Raw genomic sequence first — 24,535 nt, 5'->3', positions numbered from 1 at the left:
AAGCTCTTTGTTCTGTAGCATGCACTCGCTTTTCTGAAAGCACAATGAAACAAGGATGCACCCTCATCAACATCAGAAAAAAATGTTTTTACATTTTCATTTGGAAATCCTGCAGTTTGGAATCCAAGTCTCATTCAACGTCCAGCAGGCTGGATTAGTTGCAGTGAAAATCAGGAAAATGATAATTATGTTTACTGATATCCATTCAGTATACTGTATGCTTTTAATGAATTGTTGCTTCTTTCCCAGAAGAGCATAGCTGATTTAAAGTACATGTTTTTTAAGAAGTACGTCACTGACCTTCATTAGAAGTAATGTACTAAATATTTAGAGACCTTACTCATAGTGTGTAATTCATGTTTTGTTCCGTGTAATGAGATGCTATGAAATACTACACCTCAAGCTGAAAGTGCTCCATAGTAGGGATGGGCAAATCGATCCTGAAGTAGCGATAAATCAATACTTATGTGAGTATCGAAAGTATCAATACTCAAATAAAAAAAATCGATACTAAGGTGTTTTTATTTACCAGTGATTTTGTATATTAAACAAATATAATGCCTACAATATGCCTTAAATTGGACGCATAACATATGTTAGCAAATAATTGTGTGGAAGGGATTTTCCTGCTCATCTGAACACACGCAAATGTTGCAAGGCAGAATCAATCAATTACAGAGAGCATTCACTCACTTCTGACAGTGTATTTAAATGGAGCTGTGTTTCCCAAGAGTAGCCTATAATAAGAAAGCATTTATGTATTTGGAAAAGGCAGCCCAGAACAATGCAGAAAACATAGGCCATACGTTTGAGTCATTTCACGATAAGCCTATTGACATTGTACACTAGTTTGTGCAGTACATTTATTTAAATTTGAATGTTAAAAGTTCATATTGCTCAAGTTCTATTCTGTATTTGTTAATATAAATTAAACACTCTCTGAATAAAAAGGTTGTATTTTATGCATGCAACAGCCTATTACTTGCAGTCCCTTATGACAATGAACCATGGTAAAGTAAATATAGTTTAACTATAGTGTTTGTAGATTTCCTTGGTTACTACTACAGTAAACATATTTACACCACGTGTAAACAAAAATATAACCTAATAAGTTGCAATTAAGGCGTATTGAATGTTAAAATGTATTTCAAATATAAAGTAGGTATTATTACCCATTGTACTCATAATAATTAAATAAATTTCGTAATCTAAAAGTTCAGTTTAGAAGTATCGTATCGGTATTGATATCGACGATACTGGCCATTAAAAGTATCGGTATCGTATCGAGAACAAAATATGTGGTATCACCCATCACTACTCCATAGGTCTTCCACAAAAATGGTGGAGAAATATAAAGCAAAATATATTTGTGAGATCATTGAAATGTAAATCTGGTGTTCTCAGAAACCCATGTAGCCTAAATTACTAGACTCGTCGCTAATGTTTAATATTGAAATACCGCAAGTGTTCTGTGGTCCTTGGTAACTTGATATTTGATATATGATTGCAAATAACCTTTTATTATGAATCAATAGAGCCTTGACACTCATGTCTTAAGACCTGAACATTTTAATGTCTACTCTTTGGCACACTTTTCAATCAACTAAATAACTAAGAGGTGTATGCATTGACTGATAGAGCTTGTTAATGGATGTTGCTTCTAGATTAATTTTAAATGTGTAGAAAGTTACTTTTTTTGCATTGTCTGTTGCTCTTTGTGCCTCTTAAGGTCAAGATTGTAATTTTGCTAAAGCTGTTAGGTGATTATTATTACGGAAATAAATTGTAGACACAAACTAACAAACACTAAAACATCTGTAGACAATAACTACCTGTTACTTTTGAGATATAATACTGAATGTTCTTGTTTGTGTAATATTACATATAATCTAAACCTCTTGAATTAAGGGATAATAAATCTAACAAATAATGAAAGGCTGTGCTCTCATGCTTTTACAAAAATGAAATGTATTTGCCATGTTTTTGTTTTATTTGTCCACGTAGTTAACATAATAGCAAGTTAACAAAGTTTATTTTTATAAATTGTTGTTGTTGTTGTTGTTGTTGTTTTTATATTTGAAAGTGGTCTCCAAGTCTGTTCGGTGTAGCTGCCCCAGATTTGCCTGAGCTGGCCATTCAAGTCTTAAATACTTTTTAATACTTAATTTATATTCGCTTATAAATAACCCGTTTACTTAACCTGTTTACGCTGCATCTTTTATCTAAAAAAGATCTAAAAATACGAATAAAAAACATTCTGATTAATTAATTTTATATTGGCGCTATTTGAGCCAGCTCTCCGCTGAGAAGTTTCTGGGTCTTAAATAAAACACTCGTAATGAGGAGGCGCGATCATGGCGGACGTGCTGAGTGTTCTTCGCCTGTACAACATCCAGAAAAAGGAGATCGTTGCGAAAGGGGATGAAGTTATTTTCGGAGAATTCTCCTGGCCTAAAGATGTCAAAACTAACTATGTCATTTGGGGGTAAGTGTGCGCTTCTTCCGCGCGGTTCTTCGTGTTGTTTTGAGCCGAGCTGCTTTAGCCGCTAATGCGCTGCTGCTAAACTCGTGTTGTGTTGTAGTGTTCTTGTACAGAATAAAGTGTTCTGTGTCTGTAAGTCACTGTAGTTACGTGTCAAACACTGGGAGACTGTAACTAATCTGTTGGTTGTTGTTTAAAGCACGCTGAGCTGTTTGTACAGAAAGCATTTAGGCTTGCGCAACAACTTCTCATTTGTGACACTGTTGAATCGTTATTGTTTCAAACTTTATAATCCAAACTAACTTGGTACCACATTTTTTTCAATGTTTTTGGACATAATATACTTTGAGGTACACTGGAGTAACACGTAAAGACCCATATGATAATCAAAGTATCACCTAACACTGTTCTTTTGTTTGTGTTGTGTTCATGTTAATGTTATAATGTATATATTTTTTATGTGTCCTATTTAAGGTTTGTCTGAGGTTGCTGTGCTTTGTAGCTCAGTTTGATAAAAATGTATCTTGTTGAAAGGTTCCCAGGTTTTTCTTTAACATGCAATTTAATTTCAGAACTGGAAAAGAGGGACAGCCTAAAGAGTACTACACTCTTGACTCGATTCTGTTCCTGCTCAACAATGTGCATCTTCCTCACCCTTCGTATGTGCGGAGAGCTGCAGTGAGTACAGATGCACAGTTTATAGCACACACTTTAAAATGTGATCAAAGTGTATTCATTTTATTATTACTATTGCCATTTTTGTTTTCATGATATTTACGTACATTTAAACCTTGCCTCTCAGAGAAGTCAATAGTTTTTTGTAAGGCAAGTGTTTTTATATTCAGGTTTCAATTAAAGCTTAATCTATAATAAGGAAATATCCTAATTTGAATGGTTTTCTTTAATAATGTTGTTTGAGTGCACAGGTGGTTGGAAAGTAAAACATAAGCCTGCTTTTGTGATTGCAGACAGAGAACATCCCTGTTGTAAGACGACCCGATAGAAAAGACTTGCTGTCTTATCTCAATGGAGAAAGCTGTAAGTGTGATGAAGAATCAAAGTGTTCAAGCTCTTTATTAAAACAACACACTTATTTATCTGTTTGTCAATTAATTTTACAGCATCATCAACAAGCATCGACAGAAGTGCACCCATTGAGATTGGTTTACAAAGGCCGACACAAGGTGTGTGGTTTTTTTCTTTAGTGTATTTTTGATATTTAAAAAAAAAAAAAAAAAAATCATATTAGGCCATTATTTGTTCTTTATTTTAGGGCATGTAATAATATCAAAAAATAGTCAAAAGTGCCTCTATTTGAGCCATATCCTGGCATTAAATTGCAATTGTTTTAACAGTTAAAAGGGCAGCAGATGAAGTGTTTTCAGAGGCCAAAAAGCCTCGGGTTGAGGTAAGAAGCATTTTAAAGCTTCAATACAAAAAAAAGATTGTTGAAATGCTGAAAAGCAACATGTCTCTGTGCTGCTTATGATTTGTGCATGTGTTTCTCAGGATGAAGAGCGTGTGCGTCTGGATAAGGAGCGTCTGGCTGCTCGTCTCGAGGGTCATAAGGAAAGCATTGTGCAGACAGATCAGATCAGGTATGATCAAACTGATCCAGCGTTTTAACTGTGTGCAAAAAATATGGACAGTTTTCCTCAATATCATCTTTTGTGTTCAGCAAATGATGATAATGCATACTGGTTTGGAAAAACACTAAATGATGACTTTTCATTTTTAGATGGACTATCCCTTCAATAAGTTTTCTAAAATACATTTTTTACTATTTTTAACATGTTTATTGCATGAATTTCAGGTGAGAAGAAAAAAAATGAGGTAGTTTTACTTGCATCCACCGCTACGTATCAATGCAACCTACAAATGAGAGAACGTTTACTTTGCTTCCTTGGGTTGTCACTTTTGTGTGAAAAATCCTTTTTGATTTGAGTGACGAGTGTTCATTGAATCGACTGTAAAATCGATTTTGCATGCCTAAAGTTTATACGGCAAATAACACCAAATATAGGTAAATCCACGGACAACAGGCAGGAGGAATGTAAAGATTCAATATATTAGTGAAGACCAATATTTCTGATTATTTATTGGCGTGAAGCTAATGAGCAAGGCATCGAACCCCCAACTGCTCCCCGGGCACCGCAGCATAAATGAACACTGCTCCGGATGTGTGTTCACAGTGTGTGTGTGTGTGTGTGTGTGTGTGTTCTCTGCTCTGTGTGTGTGTGCACTTTGGACGGGTTAAGTGCAGAGCGCGAATTCTTAGTATGGGTCACCATACTTGGCTGAATGTCACGTCACTTTCATTGTGAACCTTTCATTTTTAATATTTTATGTTTTTGTGCTCCTGCGCATCTCCGTGTGTGTAATTAGCAGAGTGTACGTGCTCTGTGCAACCACCTATATGCACTTATTACTAACGTGCCCTTTTAAGTAATTTTCAAAAAATACTGCGCCATTGACTTTAGACCAGGTTTTAGTTGGTCAATGGTGCAATCAGTTTTCAGTAGGGATGCACCGGTTGACCGGCCATAAATCGGAACAGCCGGTTTTGCTTAAAATACGCGATGGCAATCGGCCGGTTTTTCGTCTTTTTTTCGGCTGATTTTTCCAGAAGTGCGCCTGCATGCACAGACTACATTGTAATCATTCCAGTCACTTAATTTGTGTGGAAGTATTTCAAAATCTGTGCACAGGACACGGGCAGCCGATCAGCACTGTACGTGCAGCGCTACACGTGAAAGTGAAAGTGAAGTGACATTCAGCCAAGTATGGTGACCCATACTCAGAATTTGTGCTCTGCATTTAACCCATCCAAAATGCACACACACAGAGCAGTGAACACACACACACACAGTGAGCACACACCCGGAGCAGTGGGCAGCCATTTATGCTGCGGCGCCCGGGGAGCAGTTGGGGGTTCGATGCCTTGCTCAAGGGCACCTAAGTCGTGGTATTGAAGGTGGAGAGAGAACTGTACATGCACTCCCCCCACCCACAATTCCTGCCGGCCCGGGACTCGAACTCACAACCTTTCGATTGGGAGTCCGACTCTCTAACCATTAGGCCACGACTCCCCAGCACGACTCCCCGTCTGAGGCACAGATAGCAGGAAGAGAACAGCCGTTGTTGTACTGGCGCACAAATAAGAGTCTTTCCCTGCGCAAGCGTACTGTACCTGTCCACGCCCTGCACAAGCAGAGACAGTGAAGGGATGTTCAGCTCAACTTCTCGTCCAACATGCGAGAAACAAAACCGACTAAACTGTGACAAAGCTGAAATATATATATAATTTTTTTGCAAAGTATAACTTGCAAACGTTTGAAAAGCCAGAAGTAAATGTCAGTTCTGTATAAGATTATTATTTTTCTTTTACCTTAAAAATACATCGACTTTTATTTTAAAATCACTTGCTGTAGCACACTGAAAAAAAGTCGTTCATTCATCCAATTAAAAAATTTCAGGGTAATGATTCAAAACCAAATTTAAAAACTAAAACAAATACTGAATGTTGATTTAAGAAACATCTTAATGAATGGGTGTTGATTGTGTTGTTTGACTGTAGAACTATGCACTTATTGCCTTTTAATTTCACCTGGTTACAGTTCATCTTCTCATTCAAGGCCAGCTCTCTGTAGTTTCAACCCAATTCAAAAACAAAAGCTAAATGCTGATGTCTGTACCATCTGTGTTTGTATTAAATGTAGTCTAGTTACTGTGCAGTTACTGATGTTAATTTCAGATGGTTATGGTTATTGTTTTCAATAGCCAAAAGCCAGTTTGGCCTATCAACTACCAAATAAACATCTTGTTTATGCATACTGTCCTTCTTTCTTGTTTGTTGCATAAAAAAAAAGAAAAGAAATCGGTATCGGAACCGGCCATGAAAGATCATGATCGTGCATCCCTAGTTTTCAGTTACCTTAAACAAGCAATGTGCCAACAATGCGCATGAATGTATTGTTTTCACACCATCCGCACATGGGGTAACGGAGAGGTTCGAGTGCATTTGCTATTTAAACACAGTGCTGGATGTGAAAATAACTGCATCATGCTGGAACTAGCAAAAAACGCTTGTTGCGTCTGGCATTGCATTGCACCAGGTGTATGACAGGGCCCTTTTTATTATTATTCACCATATAACACAGCTTGTCATATCTTAACCGTTTAGTTCTCCTAGTTTATGTAATTCTTCTTCTGATCTTAGGTCTCTGTCCGAAGCCATGTCAGTGGAGAAGATTGCTGCTATCAAGGCCAAGATCATGGCCAAGAAGCGCTCCACCATCAAGACTGACCTGGACGATGACATCACCCAGAAACAGAGAAGCTTCGTGGATGCTGAAGTGGACGTGACCAGAGACATTGTGAGTCGAGAGAGAGTGTGGCGGACGAGGACCACCATTTTACAGAGCACTGGCAAGGTAAGAGGAGACACTCAGGGCTGTCCATTAAGACATTAACATCTATTAAAACATAAATAAATGCCATTGTGGTAATAAGACTTTCCTACCAATCTCTCTTTAATTATTTACTCTGCTGCAATATCTTTTAAATCTATTTTAATGAATTAATAAACATTTAATCAAATTGTGTATCAAGCTGGAGTGAATTGTTCTGATTTTTCAAAATTTGCAGCCGATGAACATTTATTGGCCAAAAAAATCAAAATATATTGTAAATTGTTGGACACCGATGAGTTTATACATTGTTTTCCTTTCTTTTTTTTAATATACATGCATTTATATTTGTTACAAACTTTTTCTTGGCCAATCAAAATTATTTACATCTGTAGTTCATACTATTATATTTTTCCTACGATTTATTGTTTAATTAAAATTATATATTATATCTGGATTATTGCAGCTTGTGTTTTGGTGGTTCTGAAATATAAAACGGTTGTCCTGCAGGTGGAGGTGTTTCACTGATCAAACAGCTGTTTTCTTGTTTGGGTTATTTTGTTAGGGTTGGATTTTGAATGGTTAGTTAACTCATAACTTGGTTAAAAGCCATGTTTAAAGAATATGAACTCCTGAACATGATGATCTTTTGATGTTGTAGAATTTCTCCAAAAATATATTTGCCATCCTACAATCAGTGAAGGCGAGGGAGGAAGGTCGAGCCCCTGAACAGAGACAGACCCAGAACCAAACACAGGTGGTGAGTAACAATCAGAGCCGCTTTATTAATGCGCCAGTGTTTGTTTCTGTACATCAGAATAGATGGAATGTTTTTTTATAGAACTTCAAAGGGCCATACAGCTCACTTGGCACATAAACCCTATTTAACAATTGCTAGGATGCATTTCTCAATAGACCAATTCAGAGTAGACATCAGTTTCGTCACTTGCAGCTGCGCGCGCATAATGGTTGCAGAAAAATACTGGGAACAAGTGGAGTTAAATGTGTAAAATCCATGGAATAAGAGAAAAATATAAATTTTTGTGCCTTTTGATGTCTAGATCGGAATGAAAATAACTTTTATGGAATACTATAAAATATAATATAAAATATTTTTATAGAATACTGTCATCAAAGATGCCATTTGAAGCTAAACACTGATGTTTAAATGGACAGATTTTGGATGAAAACTGCTATGATTACTCTACTTTTAAAGCATACACTTGATTTAAACAATGGGTCTTCATAATATTCATATGTGCTGTTCAATGATGTATTGTATTAGCCCTACAAACCTTACTATTAACATTTTTACATTACATTTATCTATTTTTTTCTCACAATTCTGACTTTTTTAATTTATATAGGTTATCCAAATTCAGACTTTATAACTCGTCAAAAATAGTGAGTTTGTCTATTCTGAGAAAGAAAAAAAAAACAAGCGTTGAGGGGAAAAGAGAGATTGACGAGTTGTTTTTCCTTAATAGAATTTGAGATATAATATCGGAACTGCGAGAATAAAGTCTGAATTTTGAAATATAAAATCAAATTAACTTTTTTCTTATTCTTTTATTCCAGTTGAAAACCGCCATTTTCTGCCACTAGATAGTCTCCGCACACAAAAAAACATCATCCCTGTTTGGGATCTGTAAGACTATCCCACTGTCTAACGTCAATTTCAGCTAATAATAGTCCTAGGCCTCGAAGCCTTTTTTAATTTAATTTAAATCTCACGTTACGTTCTTTCGCAATGATTTTTATAATGTGACACAACGCGTTTACGTCACCCACAAAGCAGAAGGAGACACAATCGCTGCGTCCGAGTCAGCAGTGTTTTGATTTGAGGGCGCGGGCAAATGTAAAGAGAACGTCGTGGCGTGCGTCCACTGCAAGATAGAGTGGAATCCAGTCATAAAAACGGAATTTACAGTTTAACGCGGAATGGCACGGAATTTGCCAAATTTTGAATGAATTAATAAAAAATAGGTCATTACACTTACATCAAATCACAATATGGACTAATATCTGTAAATATTAAGCCGGAACAGTCTATTTAAATATGAATCTTGCATGTTCTGCGTGTCTGTGTTAATGAATGGAGCAGAAGCGTGACTTCCTTTATCACACACACTGAAGCGCGCATGACGCTCGGCGGTGATTTCAGCATCTCCTGTCAGAACTGCTCTGACAGTCACTTCATGAGCATTTGACTGTTTGATTTGAGTAAAACTAGCGTCACATCACATACACAGAACTGTAAAGGTACGTCAACCCGTCAAAATAAAAGTCTGGTTAAAGACTATTGTTCAGCAGAATGTACATAGCCTACTACTAAAAAAAAATCTAACTTTTTTTTTTTTTAAGGTTTAATCACACAACATTTCTTCCATGTTTTTAATAGTAAATCCCCTTTGTTTACCAAAAAGTTGATAATTTTCAATAATTAAAAGATAAATTAAATGTTTTGTTTAATGTGCATCTCAGAAAATGCTTTATTTAAAACCCCAACTGAATGGCACTTAAATGCACTTAATTCATCTGTCAACTTTCTTGTCATTGTTCACAGTCCAAGTACAGACAGAGAAACAATGGGTAATAATTTAATGTTTATTTTTGATGTATGCATTGCATTCTATGCATTTAAAAAATAAATATTGTTTCTAAAAAAGGAAACTTAGTTGTTCATTTTAAGAGACCCAGGAGTCTTATTTTCTCTTGCATAATTAATATTGCACTTTAAGCAAAAACACATTTTATCCGATTACTCGATTAATCGATGGAATTTTTGGTAGAATACTCGATTACTAAAATATTCGATAGCTACAGCCCTACAATGAACATTTTGAAAATGACATCTAATCAATATAATCGGCAATCTTTTTAAACCAAACAATTTTATACTGCATCCGTGTAATTCTCTATACATAAAGGCTATTCATTCCCGTGTTTTCTGATACCATGATGCGCGCATCCTGAATGTTTACAAACATATAATTGGCCTATACTTAAAACACTTTTTCAAAACTCTTCACTCAGCGTTTATAACAAACTTTCATCTAGGCACAGCAGTTAATTTTACATAAATTCACTGAAACTCATTTAGATCCTGAGTCAAATCCAGTGCTTGCATCTCATTTTAAATGGAAAGAGCACAGACAAAGCCTTAGTTTGTTCATATATAGAGATTTATTTTATTTGTTACTTGTTTGATCTGGGGTTCGTTTTAAAATCTGTTTAGTTTAATTATTACAATTTCAAAAAGAAATGTGCTCCAATAGCCTTTAAACTAATTAAAAAAATAATAATTGTGAGAAAATCGAATCGTGAGTTAAGTGAATCGTTACATCCCTACTATAAAAATTACAGTTGTTCGTGGGTTTTTTTGTCTGTAAACTTTCATTACAAAACAAGAATGATGGTATATGACACTGTTACATGTTTACGTTACAGTGCAAAATTACCATCTATAAAAAAGGAGACAAATAAGAAATAATGTTTCTGAAAGATTAACACAAGTGTAGTTGTTCAACTGAATCTGTTTTGGTAGTATTTCATTTTTTTTATGGACGAATAAAATGTTTCCACAATCTGCTTTTAAAATATTTCTTAATATTCTTCAGTTGTCTTTCACGTCTGATTGCTCGAAGACTGTCAAAAAAGAAAAGAAAACAAGGTTTATATATAAACACAGTTGGTATGTCTAAAGTGAAAGTAAACAGTTGAGAGACAGATGCGTGCCTGTATATTTAGACACGTGCAGGTCTGGAAGTGTCAGTGCCAAACCTGCTGCCTCTTGCCATTAAAGGCTTGCCATTAATTTTACCCCAAAATTCATTATTTACTCAGTTATCTCACACTCATGTTGTCTCAACCAGCAACTCTTTGGTTACCCACATTCTTCAACATAACTTTTGTTCAACAGAAGAAAGGTTTAAAACAATCAGAATTAGTTAATGACATAATTAAAAATTTTGGGTGAACTGGGATTATTTAGTCAAGTGTTTTATATTGTTTTTATATTTGTTCAATTTAATTTATTGAAGGTTACGGTTAAATACAACTACTTTAACAAATAAAGCACTGTTGGTTATTTGTATATTATATTATTTTCTATTATATTGTTACTTTGTAAGGCTTTGTATTTAAAATAGTGAAATTGGTTTCGGCTGTACTTCTCAGACAACTTACAAATGTTACGACCCTCAACAGGTTAAGGAAACTTTCCTCCATAAAATGTGCTGCACACACTCAAATATTTGGGTGTTACTTAAAACTTAACTGCTGATTTCTAGTTGTGTCCTCTTTTGGAAGACAAAAAAAAATTAAAAAAATGTGTCTTTTGCAACAAAACACAGTGTATCCACAACATGGCGGCAGTGGCAACAACACAACAGTGGGAATAAGTTACGCCGCCTTTCTTTGTGTATACATTTGCGTGGTGATGTAGACATGTGGGGGCGTGTTTAAACAGTGTTTTAGGAATATATCCCATCATATGACCCCTTTAACATAATTGTTTTAATCCCATAGGATCCAGCAATAAGAAATAAACAGCCAGTCCCAGCTGCCTACAACAGATACGATCAGGAGCGATTCAAAGGAAAAGAAGGTAAGTTGGACTTCACCAGATTTAGTTTGGCCTTTGAAGCACCAAACATGTTGATTTTAATGATAATGCAGAAAATATTTGCACAGCCAATAAAAAAAAACCTTCTTTAGTACCTGATCGAGGAAATGTAGAAGTAGCACTTTTAGTAAGACGTAACGTCTATCTGAATAAAAAAAAAAAATTTGTTATAAACAGGCTGCCATCGTTTGTTGAATCTTATTGAACTTAAGTCACAAGGTCATTAAGTGTATAATCTGTTTATTATAGTGCTGTCAAATTATTAATTGTGATTGTAATCACTTGTGTGTACTGTGTATATTTGTATATATTTATAACTACACAAACATGCATGTGTATATATTTAATAAATATTTACATGTTTTTATATATATATATATATATATACTTATATATATATATATATATAACTTCAGATCACTTTCGAGTCCACCTACCAACTTTGTCCAAAACAGTTAAAATAAATAGCAGCTTATTAACATATATAAATGACATTAATGTTCACATAGTTGGTTATGAAGAAGCCATCTCTTAAAATGATGCTTAAATTAGTTAAATGGTGCATATTCTCTAATTAATTGTGGTATTGAATTCCACTGATGTGATGCTCTGAATGGAAAAAACTGCTTGAATATACAAGGTTTTTCTATGTGGAATTATGCAATCAGCTTTAGCTGCACGTCTAGTTACTGTTTTCAATAGATTTAAATTTAATAAAATCAACTAGAGGAGGAGCTAAACCATGCATAATCTTATGAACTAAACAATGATTTAGAAACTTGATGTGATCAGATGTGATGTTTTCCCAGCTAAGCAGGTTATGTGTATTTAATATATGACAATGGTGAAAACAATTTTTTATTTTAAATTAAGTGCTTGTTTGTACAATTATTCCAATGGTTTTAGAGCCATAGCATGTGTATTAGAAATTGTCAGAGAATAATTATAAGAATCATAGAATGAAATTGCACCTTTTCAGCCTCATTTGGTCAGATTTTAACAGTGTTGCTCAATACAGTTATGTAATTTCTTGGTTTTGATATTTTGAGCAAATTGTCTCATCGTTAGTTTATATATAAATAGTCATACTAAAGCCTGGTTTTCACTTAGGTCTGTTTGTTACAAAAAATATTAGATTACTCGGTTGTCAAAATAATCAGTAGATTACTTGATTACCAAAATAATCAGTAGTTACAGCCCTAGATTAGTTAAAATGTCTAAATACAACTGCATTGTTTTACATTTTAAAAGACTAATTTTGTCGTTGAAAATCACATTCTAGTGATCCAAGTGTCTGTATTGTCTAATACATAATAAATATACACCGTACACACACACACGCATGAAAACAAAAACTTTTATTTTGGATGATTTAATTGTTTGACGTTACTAGATTATCGGGGTGTGATGTGATCTAACTGGTCTCGCCAGAACGTGCTGATAACCTCACCCTATTAGCTTATGTCAGACCTTTTTAGACATAACTGTATTACACCAGCCTGTTCACCAGCAGTGGTTTGCAAGATATTTATATGTTCACCTGTGAATACAATGTTTACCTGCTGTTAAAGGGATACTCCAGCCCAACATACCCGTAAAAGCTTAGTTGTTCTTCTGAATACGATTTAAGATATTTTGGATGAAAACCAGGAGGCTTGTGACTGTCCCATTAACTGCCAAGTAAATAACAGTGTCAAGGTCCAGAAATGTATGGAAGACCTCATCAGAATAGTCCATCTGCCATCAGTGGTTAAACTGTAACATTATGATGCAATGAGAAAATAGAAGTTTAATTTCATGAAGTATAAGTTGATTTCAGAATGCACCTAGATTTCTTAGCATTTTGTGTTTTTCAGTTGAATAAGACGTGTGTGTGTGTGTATGTATATATATATAGGCTATATATATATATATATATATATATATAATTTTTTTTTTTTTTTTTTTTTTTTTTTTACAGAAACGGAGGGTTTCAAAATCGACACTATGGGAACTTACCATGGCATGACACTGAAGTCTGTGACGGTGAGTTTATATGATTTTTTTTTTTGACATGTCTGTGCCATAGTCAGCAATGAAGCCTTCCATTTGTGAATCACAGGCTTATTCATTGGATTTATTTGGTCCAGTTCATTGAAATATATAGGTTCATCAAAGACCTCTTTTGTGTAGATTGGCAAATCTATGCTCCGCCTGTTTCTTTTTCAGTTTGCCAAGCCTTTAATTGCATGCATTTATTTTAATAGACTTTAAAAGATAGCTTTTTTTACAAATTCAGATTGTCATGTCTATCTTACAAAAGAATACATTTTAAAGTGTGTATCTGAATACCTCAGACCTTGCATGTTTTCATTTACTCCGTCATTTATGGCTAGGGTTGGGTACCTATGGAACCGGTATGCACCGAACCGAATCAGAACGCAGATTTTGGAGGCTCATTTTGGTGTCTCTTAAATGCCTGAGCGATCCATTGAAATATTTGTCCTGGTTCTCCGAAATGTAGACAAGAAGCACGGGTGTCGCTAGGGTTTTTTAGCGGGGCTATAGCATTTAGCTCCATAAACTGTGCACAAATTCGCGATTGCCTCAGTCATTCCGCTTAAATTTCATAATAAAACAAGAGCAACACGAGCGGACAAACAGAAGACACAAGGTGCGTGTTTATCGATATATTGTTAGAATATCTGTATCTGTGCAGTTCTTCATAAATACAGTTTACAAAAGGTCACGAGGGAGCAGTCAGTTTCCTCATCTGTAAAGTTATCGATCCGTTCACCGCTCATCACACCACAGCTGTTTCCTCCAGCGAAAATCTAGCTCTTAACACATATGAACCATACTTTAATTACACTTATTTAAATATACTTAATTTAATTATGTGCTTTATACATGCACTACTGTGATATTTAACTACATATCAGAGTGATTGACCGAGATACAGTAGAAACATCATATGTGGTTTTCTATTAAACAATGACCCAGATCATGAAATACATTTATTAGCCTTAGAGTAAGGGATGCACAACTTGGGAAATGAGAGTATTCAAGGAGTGTGTGAAAGCTATGGATTTATTTGAAATATTTTGCAATATTCTTTAATGTTATCCATAGTTTTTGTGGCCCTTTTTTTTTTTTTTTTTTTTTTTTTGTAAAGTATCGCTTAGACACCAGTACCATTTTAAAAGTATCTAAATAGCACCAGTTTTGGAAAAAGCCCAAACGATACCCAACCCTACTTATGGCGGGATCCTAATGTCCAATCACAACATGAGCAGAGTGAGTATTTAGACTTAAAAATAAAATGAAAAAGTTTTGTTTAAAAATTATTCTTTATTTATACGCTTGTTATTAGAGATCGTAGTTGATCTGTGATTGTACGGACCAGACCCCAGTCCCTCATAAATAAATTAATAAGTAATTATACTCTCCATTAATAAAACACCTGATGCTGTCGGGAGCGGACCAATTTTTTTTTATATGGCACGAAAGGAGTAACAAAAATGAAGTTGCGATTGAAAGTTGCAGTCTGTACGGATGCACAGAAGCATGACTTGACACATGACATTGCAGAAAATGTGTGTTCACAAATGTAGCCTATGTTGATCCAGATTAATATCAAATATCGATGTAACATCAGCACAGCTGAACAGTTCTGCATTCAGCACATCAGTGGTGTCCTCTGTAACTTGCACTGGCTTCCAGTTCAATCACGTATTGAGTTTAAAATCATTGATTTAAATTGGCTCCTTATGTTAGTGATTTAGTTACCCCGTACATGCCTTCTCGTCCCCTTCGCTCTGCTTATTCTCTTATTCTTTATCAGCCCCACTGATACGCTTACGCTTTCTTTTGAATGTTCGAAGTGTTCCTACACTAAATACTTTTAAGAAACTGTTGAAAACCCACCTCTTTAAAATTGCTTATCATGATTAAGCTGCTGATTAGGGTTTTGATTTATTTTGGCGTTTTATATTGTATCATTGAATTTAGCATTTTAATTGTTTTTTTTTTTTACATTGGTGTAGCTCTTTGGGTGTGAGAAAAGCACATTATAAATAAAATGTATTATTATTATGTTGAAATATATAAATGAACATGACATGCCTAGCATTTCCAAAGTGTATATTGTTTATGTACTTTGTATTTTTTGTACTGTATTTTAGGAGGGCGTAGACAAGTCTTAACTTTTATAAAGAATATTTCTTAGGATTTGATACTTTAGTCTTTTGCATCTTAACAGATCTTCTTTATGCAGTAAGAGCTTGTAACACTCCAAAAGGATAGGAAAAATTTTAATCGCATCATACGACTCCTTTAAGAGCTTTTAACAGCCTCCTCCCGTGTAGTTTGTTTATCTCATTCTCACCTAGTTTCTTGCTTATGGTCTTGTAGCACATTCCAGCCCTGTGCAGATCTACAATCTCGTGAGTCTTGTGATATTTTTTTTGTGAGTCACATGATTAGCTGTCATGTGTAAGTGCGTTCACACAATGTTATAATTTCCAGATTCCAACTCATAATTACAACATGTAATTGTTTTTTTTTTTGTTTTTTTTGAAAGAGCTATGACTTCACCATGTGAACGTTGTACCTACTAATAGGGATGCACCGGTTGACCCGCCATAAATCGTTTTTTGGTCTTTTTTCGGCCGATTTTTCCGGAAGTGCGCCTGCGTGCACAGACTGCATTGTAATCATTCGCTATCATGTAATTTGTGTGGAAGTATTTTGAAATCTGTGCGCAGGACACGGGCAACCGTTCAGCACTGGACGTGCAGCGCTGCACGTCTGAGGCACAGATAGCAGGAAGCGAACAGTTGTTGGTGTACTGGCGCACAAATAAAAGTCTTTCCTGAGCGTATCTGTACCTGTCCGCGCCTGCACAAGCGGAGACAGTGAAGAGATGTTCAGATCAACTTCTCGTGTTGGATGAGAAACAAAACGGACTAAACTGTGACAAAACTGAAATGCTTTTTTTTTTTTTTTTTTTTTTTTTGTATAAAGTAGAACTTGCATACATGTTTGAAAAGCCAGAAGTAAACGTCAGTTCTGCATTGGGATGATTATTTTTATTTTACCTTAAAATTACATCGACTTAATTTGATTTAAAAATCACCTGTTGTAGCACACTGGAAAAAAAGTTTTCATTCATCCAAAACATTTTAGGGTAATGATTCACATCTATATTTTTTTACTTGAGAAAATAGTTATTTATTTTTCATTGGCTCAAGTAAAAAAATATAGATGTGTTATCATTACCCAAATTTTTTTTTTTTTTTTTGATGAATGAAACACTTTGCATCTTTGTTTTATTTGTGTTGTTTGGATTGTAGAACTATGCACTTATTGCCTTTAATTTCACCTGGTTACAGTTAATCTTTTAATTCAAGGATAGTTCTATGTTGTTTCAACCCAATTCAAAAACAAAATCTAAATGCTGATATCTGTACCATCTGTGTTTGTATTGAATGTAGGTTACTTACTGTGTAGTTACTGCCGTTAATTTCAGATGGTTACGGTTTTTGTTTTCAATAGCCAAAAGCCAGTTTGGCCTATTAAATACTAAATAAACATCTTGTTTATGCATACTGTCCTTCTTTCTTGTTTGTTGCTTAAAGATAAAAAAAAAAAAAAAGAAACTGAAATCGGAATCGGCCAGTTTGCTTGTAAAAAAATTTGGTATCGGAATCGGCCATGAAAAATCATGATCGTGCATCCCTACCTACTAACTGCCGCGGATTCATTTTGGTGTTATGTTTAGGCATTGATAATGTTGATAGAAATGTGTGATTCCTAGTCCGAGGATGTGAACGACTCCAAGTAGAAAATCCTGGATATTTCATAGTATATAACTGATTTAAGTTATCGTTCTCCATTCTCTTTGCTGATGGTAGTACTTTCAATTAGGGATGTTGCGGTGATTTTAATGATTTTGTAATTAGCGGCAATTCAGTAGCATTTGTTTGAATTAATCATGGGTTCATTTATTTTATTCTTAATAAAAATACACAAAACAATAAGACACTCGCTTGTATTACACACATCTTTATTGCAAAATGAATAATATCTTAACACACCATGCAAAAACTAAACAAAAGCACTTATGAAACACCTTTAAAGTGCATTTATTAACAAAACGAACCACTGCACACATCGTGCAAGTATCAAACAAGAAATTATATTAAAAAAATTCACTATTCGTTAAATAAAGTGCCTGCCTTTTTCAGCAAAAAAAAACAAAAAAAAACACTGCACAACCATCGAATATGAAACGAACGAACATCAAAAACATCAAAAACTTAGTAGCCTACCCGAATAATCACTGGACACTTAAGTGCAAAAAAAAAACTAATATAAAAATTAAACTCACGTTAAGCTGTTAAAAAAAAGAGGTAGGCCTATTAACTGCATACAACGTACAAAAAAATTATAAATAGGCTAAATGAGAAACAATAAACGAAAAACCTTCATTTTAAATTGCAACAGTTCGCTTTTGAAACCAGATCTTCCGCCATCCTTTGCCAGTTAGCTCGCCTCACTCTCCTCAAATGATACATGAAATCGGACGCTTTACTGCGGCGCTCGTTCCGCTTATGCTAAATTACGAAGGCTGAATTAAGTGCTTTATTGCTATAGGCTAAAACTTCAACACGATGGGGACGGTGCCGGTGGTCAAGTGCTATGACCGGTAGGTGGGTTAAACACAGTGTATCACCGGTAACACTGACTATCGCAACAAGCCTACTTTCAATGCCTTGTAGTTACTGATTACATGTAATCTGTATTTAATCTTTTTCCATAATTTAAGTATTTATGATCAGATCAGTTTCTTTTTAGAGATTACATGTGCACAAAATGGCAGTAAATTAATCGTAATCTGCAATTCAACTATTGGATGGCAAATGCTAAACTTGTGATCCTTTAGGCCATTTTGGTTCAACCAATCCCTTAATTTTCTTGATGCATTATAACTGTATTATCTTTTAGTATCTTGAAGACCCTTTTCTGCTTTTCAACTTGAAGACCCTATTCCAAATCCTATATATAAAAATAAAAAAATACTTAACCAAAACTGATTATTTTTATACCCATTTAATCATACAGGTTTGTGAAAATAATCGGTTATAAAGATTTAAATAACTGTGGAAAAAAGATAATAATAATGGAAAAGGTGTTTTATTTGACAGAACCCCCCACCCCCGACACACACACACACACACACACACATACAAAAAAACCTGTCTGTTTATTGAACGTTTCATCCGGTTGTTTGGCAGGGAATGTGCTTGTTGCTCTGCAGGTCCTGCCAGTACTGGATCAGCTCATTGGGGTGAAACCCATGGGAGGTGATCAGGTTGCTGTACGTACAGCTAGAGTAGGGCACTCGCCAGTGATTGAACAGATGTTCATTTGGTGGCGGCTCTGGCTCTATCTTCAGTTTAGCTAGACAAATACCCACGTAAACGTCTTCTAAATGCAGTCTGGGTATGGTCAGAGATGCCACATATATCCTTTGAGCCACATCACCTGAGAAGATGTATCCAGTCCCAGAACAAAAGGTGGGGTATCGCCTACCAGGGAACACTTTTGGGGGCATATACCATTTACTCTCGTTGTTTCGGTTTGGGAAGAAGCCTGTCATGTGAAGTCCGGTGAAATACTTCTGTGTCTGTTGCCCTTTGGGCTTTAGGATTTTCTCCATGAGGTATTCGGTGTTGACAAACATATCGCTGTCGGTCTTCATGACATATTTGGCCTTGGGACAGTACTTTGTTATCCAGTACATCCCCATCAGCGTTTTTAGGGTAAGGTTGTTGTAAGTGTCCCTGTAATCTTGTTGGATGATGTCATGATACCGGTCACTTTCTAATTCTATTGTGTGCTGTAGTTTGCTGCCATTTCGTTGTGTGTCTTGATTTACACCTATGAAAAAAAGCCGGACGATACCCAAACCCCAAGCCACACTTTCATTGGCCCACGTTTTCCTGATGGCATCCCTGGCATCTGTTTTCTTGGGCTCAACTGAAATCAAAAGCACTAAGAAAGGAGCTCGCAGCAGACATGAGAATGGTTCGTTAAGGATGTACTCATAAGGTTCATCTTGAACTATCTTTGCCACTCTCATCTCGTCATTCAAACTGATGTTCAAAAGCGAGGAGTTTTCCAACTTCTGCTGCAAACTTGATGTCAGTAGTTTAGAGTACTCTTCAAGCTCCTTCAACCTTAATAGATCTGTCATGGAGAAGTTGAAGGAGGTTTTTATGGTTTGGAGCTCTTGAGTAGCAAGTGTCTCCTGGGTGATTTTACAGTGCCACTGACCCTGATAAAAGAGTCCTCCCACAAACACGAGCACAATGAGGAAAAGTGCGACACTGCAGTATCTGTGCCTCCGCTTCCATCGCATGATTTCTTTGGGTTCTTTGGATTTGTCAAGCCTCTGAGTAAACTCTGTCCAGATATGTGGAAACCTGCAAATAAAAAAGGGATTTTTTTTTTTTACTTCATCTTAAAGCAGATCATCACCATCAGACTGATCAGTGTGTCATCAAAGTACTGCAAGAGCTGCAGAAAGCAGACCGCTCCTTATGCTTATACTTTGATGTCATACACTGATCAGTCTGTGCAGCACCGCTTCAAATCCAACGGGCCTAATGGTTCACCCAATTCGTTCAAACTGTGCATTGAGAAATTAAATGCCACTGTATGTTGCTCGGAGACAAGCAGTTCTGCTTTGTCTTTTATATTTTTTGTTGCCAAAAATGAGCAAAACATACAACATTGTGTCTAAAATAACACTATTAACTTCTTAATTTCTGAACTGTTGTATAAGATCGTTATCACATTTGCACTCGTGTGATATTGCACTTAGCCTTTAATTTTAGGGAAATTCTAACTACGTTCTCTGGGCTCCATCATGAAGGGAGTTGTTGCCCTGCCTCATTTGTCATCAATCAACTATGAAATGTCAGATGACCCACATAGGTCTGGGAAGTGGCTAGTGCGTTAAATGTTTAATTTTTAACGTGTTATTTTTCACCGTGATCGAAATAACATATTAAATTATCAGCCCATATATACTTGATATTTTTATACATTTATATTTTAGATATTTTAATTCATAAATATGAATCAAATCCCTGCATTCAAACAGTAATGAGTGAGACACCGCTCACAATTTTTTTCCATTGTATAGGTTTCTCTATGGCAGAGTAGAGAACGATCACATGAGCTCTGTTGTCTTTTTTCCTGTTGAAATGACCACTGTGGCACTTGTCGCGGAAATCACCAGCTCTCCATTAAAAAGAATGGGATTGTGTCGCTTTATCACTTGAAGTGAATGGGGCTTAACACAGTGTCTACAGCGGACGCAAGCAGCGCAATGCGAAAAAATACTATAGAGCCCATTATAATCAGTGATTGTCAACGCTGAATGCTGTGACATGACATTCCCAACAGTAAACTGCTGCTGCCTCGTTCTATTAATTACGTACTGACTCAGAATTCAAAGGATGTCCAATGGTCGCTTTGTCACTTCCAGTGTAGACAGACTTTTAACTGTTGTGTCGCTGTGTGACAACTGTCGCACCCAGTGTAGACATGGTGTAAGACCATGTGATTTACCTTTCCAACGTCTTGCTCTTTTGTGTTTTTACATGGTTAAGTTGGCTAAGTGTTTTTGTCCAAATTAATTGTTTATAATTGAATTTATTGCTATGTCCAATACCATGTTGTGCAAAGTTAATACACTTAAAAGTCCAGTTATGAATGACAAGGACAAAAGATTTGTAGCTGTATATAGTCGTCTAAAATACAGCCTCAATTATCTTTTATCTAGATTACACATACCCAGGGCATAAAGTTCTCCAGCACCATGCCAGATCTCCAGCGTGCTGTGATTGGCTGCGGGAAAAAAATTTCATCCTTCATTTAAAAACACTTGTTGATCATCACGTTCGTTAAATGAGTTCGCCTACCAATGTATGAGAGGAACACAGCTTTTTTTAATACTCAACCAAACTAACATTACTAGCCAGTCAGACACACACCATAGTATCCAATTGCAGAGTCGCAGCTGATGAATGGAAAAGAGGCCTTGGTCTTCTGCGCGACACATTGAAAAAAGCTGCGAGGCGCAATGGTCAAAGATTTCCATCTATTCCATCTGTCTATATCGCAGTATCAAAATGAGTTTCTTACTTTGCGTGTGCCAAAATATTAAAATTAAATGGGTTTAAATGTAGTTGAACCACATGAAACATCCCCAGGCCGTTGGTGCCTCCGCAGGTATTTGTTATAATATAGGCACATTGTATTGTATTTTATTTTAAGTGTTCAATAAAACCATGTACTTGATATCGATACTTTCATTTATTTGAGGCCAATTATTATTGCCTTATTAATTTACATTTAGTCATTTAGCAGACTCTTTATCCAAAGCGACTTACAAATGAGTAAAATGGAAGCGATCCAAAAACAACAAAAGAGCAATGATATAAAGTGCTATAACAAGTCTCAGTTAGCTTAGACGCAGGACACGTAGCGAGGGCTTTTAGATAATATAATAAATAAAAAGAAAAACAGATAGAATAGAAAAAGAATAGAGCAAGTCAGTGTTAAAGGTCTTTTTTGTATAATGTACACAGCCCCTAAAGGGTCATATTGGTGGAAAAAATTGGAGTGAAAAATCTTGTTTTTTTTTTGCGTTCCCTCAAACTTTGTTCCCTCTCAAAACTTTTGCATTCTCTCACAAAACTAGTTGAGTTCAGACAAACCTGTTTACGTTACAGCTTGTAGTGGTTCATACAGCTCCATAAGTTCACAGTGGAGTGGTTCATAGAGTTTTGTTTTGAACTTGGAGAAATAGTCAGTGCATGCTTATTACGGCACGGTTTTGGGACATACTAGAACGCTTAATCTAAAACACTGTGCAACGAGAGCCCTGGGAACGGAGCAAGGCCGGTGGAGCACCTGCGCCATTCACCGGTATCGAGTCCCACGTAGAAACAGGAAGTGTAGCCTATGTCCGAGCTCAGCTGGTTTTGCGAAAGAATGCAAGAGAACACAAAGTTTCGCGAGGGAACCCAAAGTTTCTCGAGGGAATGCAAAAGTTTTGCGTGGGGATGCAAAAAATCACAAAAAAAAAAAATTTTTTCCTCCCACCCCAAATTTTTTTTTTTTTTTTTTTTTACTCACTTTGATTTTTTTTTTCACCACAATGACCCTTTAGGGGCTCCGTATAAATGAAAAGAAAATAGAATACAAAAAGATGGCTAAGGACTCAGCTGCTCTGATTGAGTTGAGGAGGTCATTCCACCAGGAGGGAACATTTAATTTAAAAGTCCATAAAAGTGACTTTGTGCCATCCCATAGAAGCACAATCAAGCGACATTCTGGATGACACAAGTGTATTACTTTATATATAAATGGTCAAATTAAAGTTTCTTTTTCCACTAAATATATCAGATTACTCGCTTGTCAAAATGATCAGTAGATTACTTGATTTAACAAAATAATAATTCCTTAAGCACATTTTAAAATACAACTGCATTGTTTTACTCTATGGGATTAAAAGACATATATTTTGTCATTTGAAAATTTCTTAACATTAAAATATTGTCTCACCCCTAGTGTCGATAAGCAGTGATATAGCTCATAATTTTCTAAGTGTATGATACAGCTTATATTCTTCAGCTCAATCATATATTCATGAAATGGAAAATCATCAAAATGTGGGGTGCTTGAGAAAATTCAGTCCTTTACTCACCTTCAAAGTAGTCCAAACTTGTGTGATTTTCTTTAGTGATGCATTAAAGATATTTTGAGATGGGTTTTTCTTTTTTCTTCGTCAAAGTCCCCTTTTAATACCAGCTGAAAACACAGCCAAAGGTGACTGACGGATCATTTCCTCTTTTTATTCTAGATCTAGTGCACACTACAGCCTTTTTGTCACTAGCTAATTGTAGGTACACTTTCAGAGACTGAATGCTTTTCCATGTTTAGCCAGAAATCAATGTCAATTATTCTTGGTCCAATTATTCTTGATTCAAATCATCCAAAAAAAAAAAAAAAAACCCACGCACATGGACATAGTTTGGCTAGCTGCTCCAGGATTGCTGTGAAGAATAAATATTATCAGCACATTGTCAGATATACATATGCAGAGGTCTCGTTTGACATACCTTTCCCTTGGACTGAATGAGACAGTTTTGTTTTGTCAGTACTGTTGCAAATATATGCTGTATGCTTTCTCATTGTACCGTTTTATAGCGTCTATAGGCTGTTCCTACTCCTATGGTTTGTCAAGCCTTTGCTTTTCATCTCTTTGATTTGCTGCTCCTCTTCCTGAAGAATTCACAGATGATGATCTCTCCCAGCTTGGCTTTAGGCATTTCCTGGGTTAACTATTTCAGTTGCTGAGATCAACTGAAACGTGATGCAGAGCTAGGCAAAGCAGTCCACTCCTATTTCTGGTATACTTTCGTTCTTCTTGCACATACAGTGATGATCCGCTGCACGGGTGCGGCTTCCTTTTTGTGGTCTGCTTTTCTGATCATTAAGAAATAAAGGAGTTGGGGAAAGGGAGTTGAAAATGTGTGAACACAGCCCTGTTGACGTCCTCAAACACACACACCCCTTCATTCATGTGACCTGCTTGAGCTCCCTCCCGTCAAAGCAACTGAACAACATTCATTAGGAAAACAGTGTCAATAATGCAAAATGATAGTTAAAGGCAGTTCATCATTGAATTCACTCTGTTCAGTTAAATAGTGTCTGTGCATTTATTTGCAATCAAGTCAACGATATCGCTGTAGATGAAGTGACCCCAACTAAGCAAACCAGAGAAGACTGCGGCAAGGAACCAAAACCCCATCGGTGACAGAATGGAGAAAAAAACCTTGGGAGAAACCAGGCTCAGTCGGGGGACCAGTTCTCCTCTGACCAGACAAAACCAGTAGTTCAATTCCAGGCTGCAGCAAAGTCAGATTGTGCAGAAGAATCATCTATTTCCTGTGGTCT

At 35.9% G+C, this 24,535-nt stretch overlaps 2 protein-coding genes across 2 annotated transcripts in view; one reads left to right on the top strand and one right to left on the bottom strand.

The window, feature by feature from the left end:
* Positions 1–2,319: 2,319 nt before the first annotated feature.
* Positions 2,320–24,535, top strand: part of LOC132155249 (parafibromin-like) — a 43,677-nt gene continuing 21,461 nt past the window's right edge. The window contains exons 1-10 of the mRNA XM_059564123.1: positions 2,320–2,485; positions 3,055–3,160; positions 3,451–3,520; positions 3,604–3,666; positions 3,838–3,890; positions 3,992–4,080; positions 6,702–6,915; positions 7,553–7,651; positions 11,422–11,500; positions 13,479–13,543. Coding sequence (XP_059420106.1) covers positions 2,355–2,485; positions 3,055–3,160; positions 3,451–3,520; positions 3,604–3,666; positions 3,838–3,890; positions 3,992–4,080; positions 6,702–6,915; positions 7,553–7,651; positions 11,422–11,500; positions 13,479–13,543 — 969 coding nt within the window. The 5' untranslated portion in view covers positions 2,320–2,354. The remainder of the gene's footprint in view (positions 2,486–3,054; positions 3,161–3,450; positions 3,521–3,603; positions 3,667–3,837; positions 3,891–3,991; positions 4,081–6,701; positions 6,916–7,552; positions 7,652–11,421; positions 11,501–13,478; positions 13,544–24,535) is intronic.
* Positions 18,767–24,170, bottom strand: LOC132154318 (beta-1,3-galactosyltransferase 2-like). Its single transcript, XM_059562862.1, has 3 exons — positions 23,698–24,170; positions 23,283–23,386; positions 18,767–19,986 (listed from the first exon to the last, which is right to left on the bottom strand). The coding sequence occupies exon 3, from the start codon at positions 19,920–19,922 to the stop codon at positions 18,777–18,779; it is 1,146 nt and encodes a 381-aa protein (XP_059418845.1). The 5' UTR covers positions 19,923–19,986; positions 23,283–23,386; positions 23,698–24,170; the 3' UTR covers positions 18,767–18,776.

Source organism: Carassius carassius, chromosome 12 (genome assembly GCF_963082965.1).
Source record: "Carassius carassius chromosome 12, fCarCar2.1, whole genome shotgun sequence".
In the NCBI taxonomy this organism is placed as follows: Eukaryota; Metazoa; Chordata; class Actinopteri; order Cypriniformes; family Cyprinidae; genus Carassius; species Carassius carassius.
Note: the sequence above shows the minus strand (reverse complement) of the source record. Positions and strands in the feature narration are given on the sequence as shown.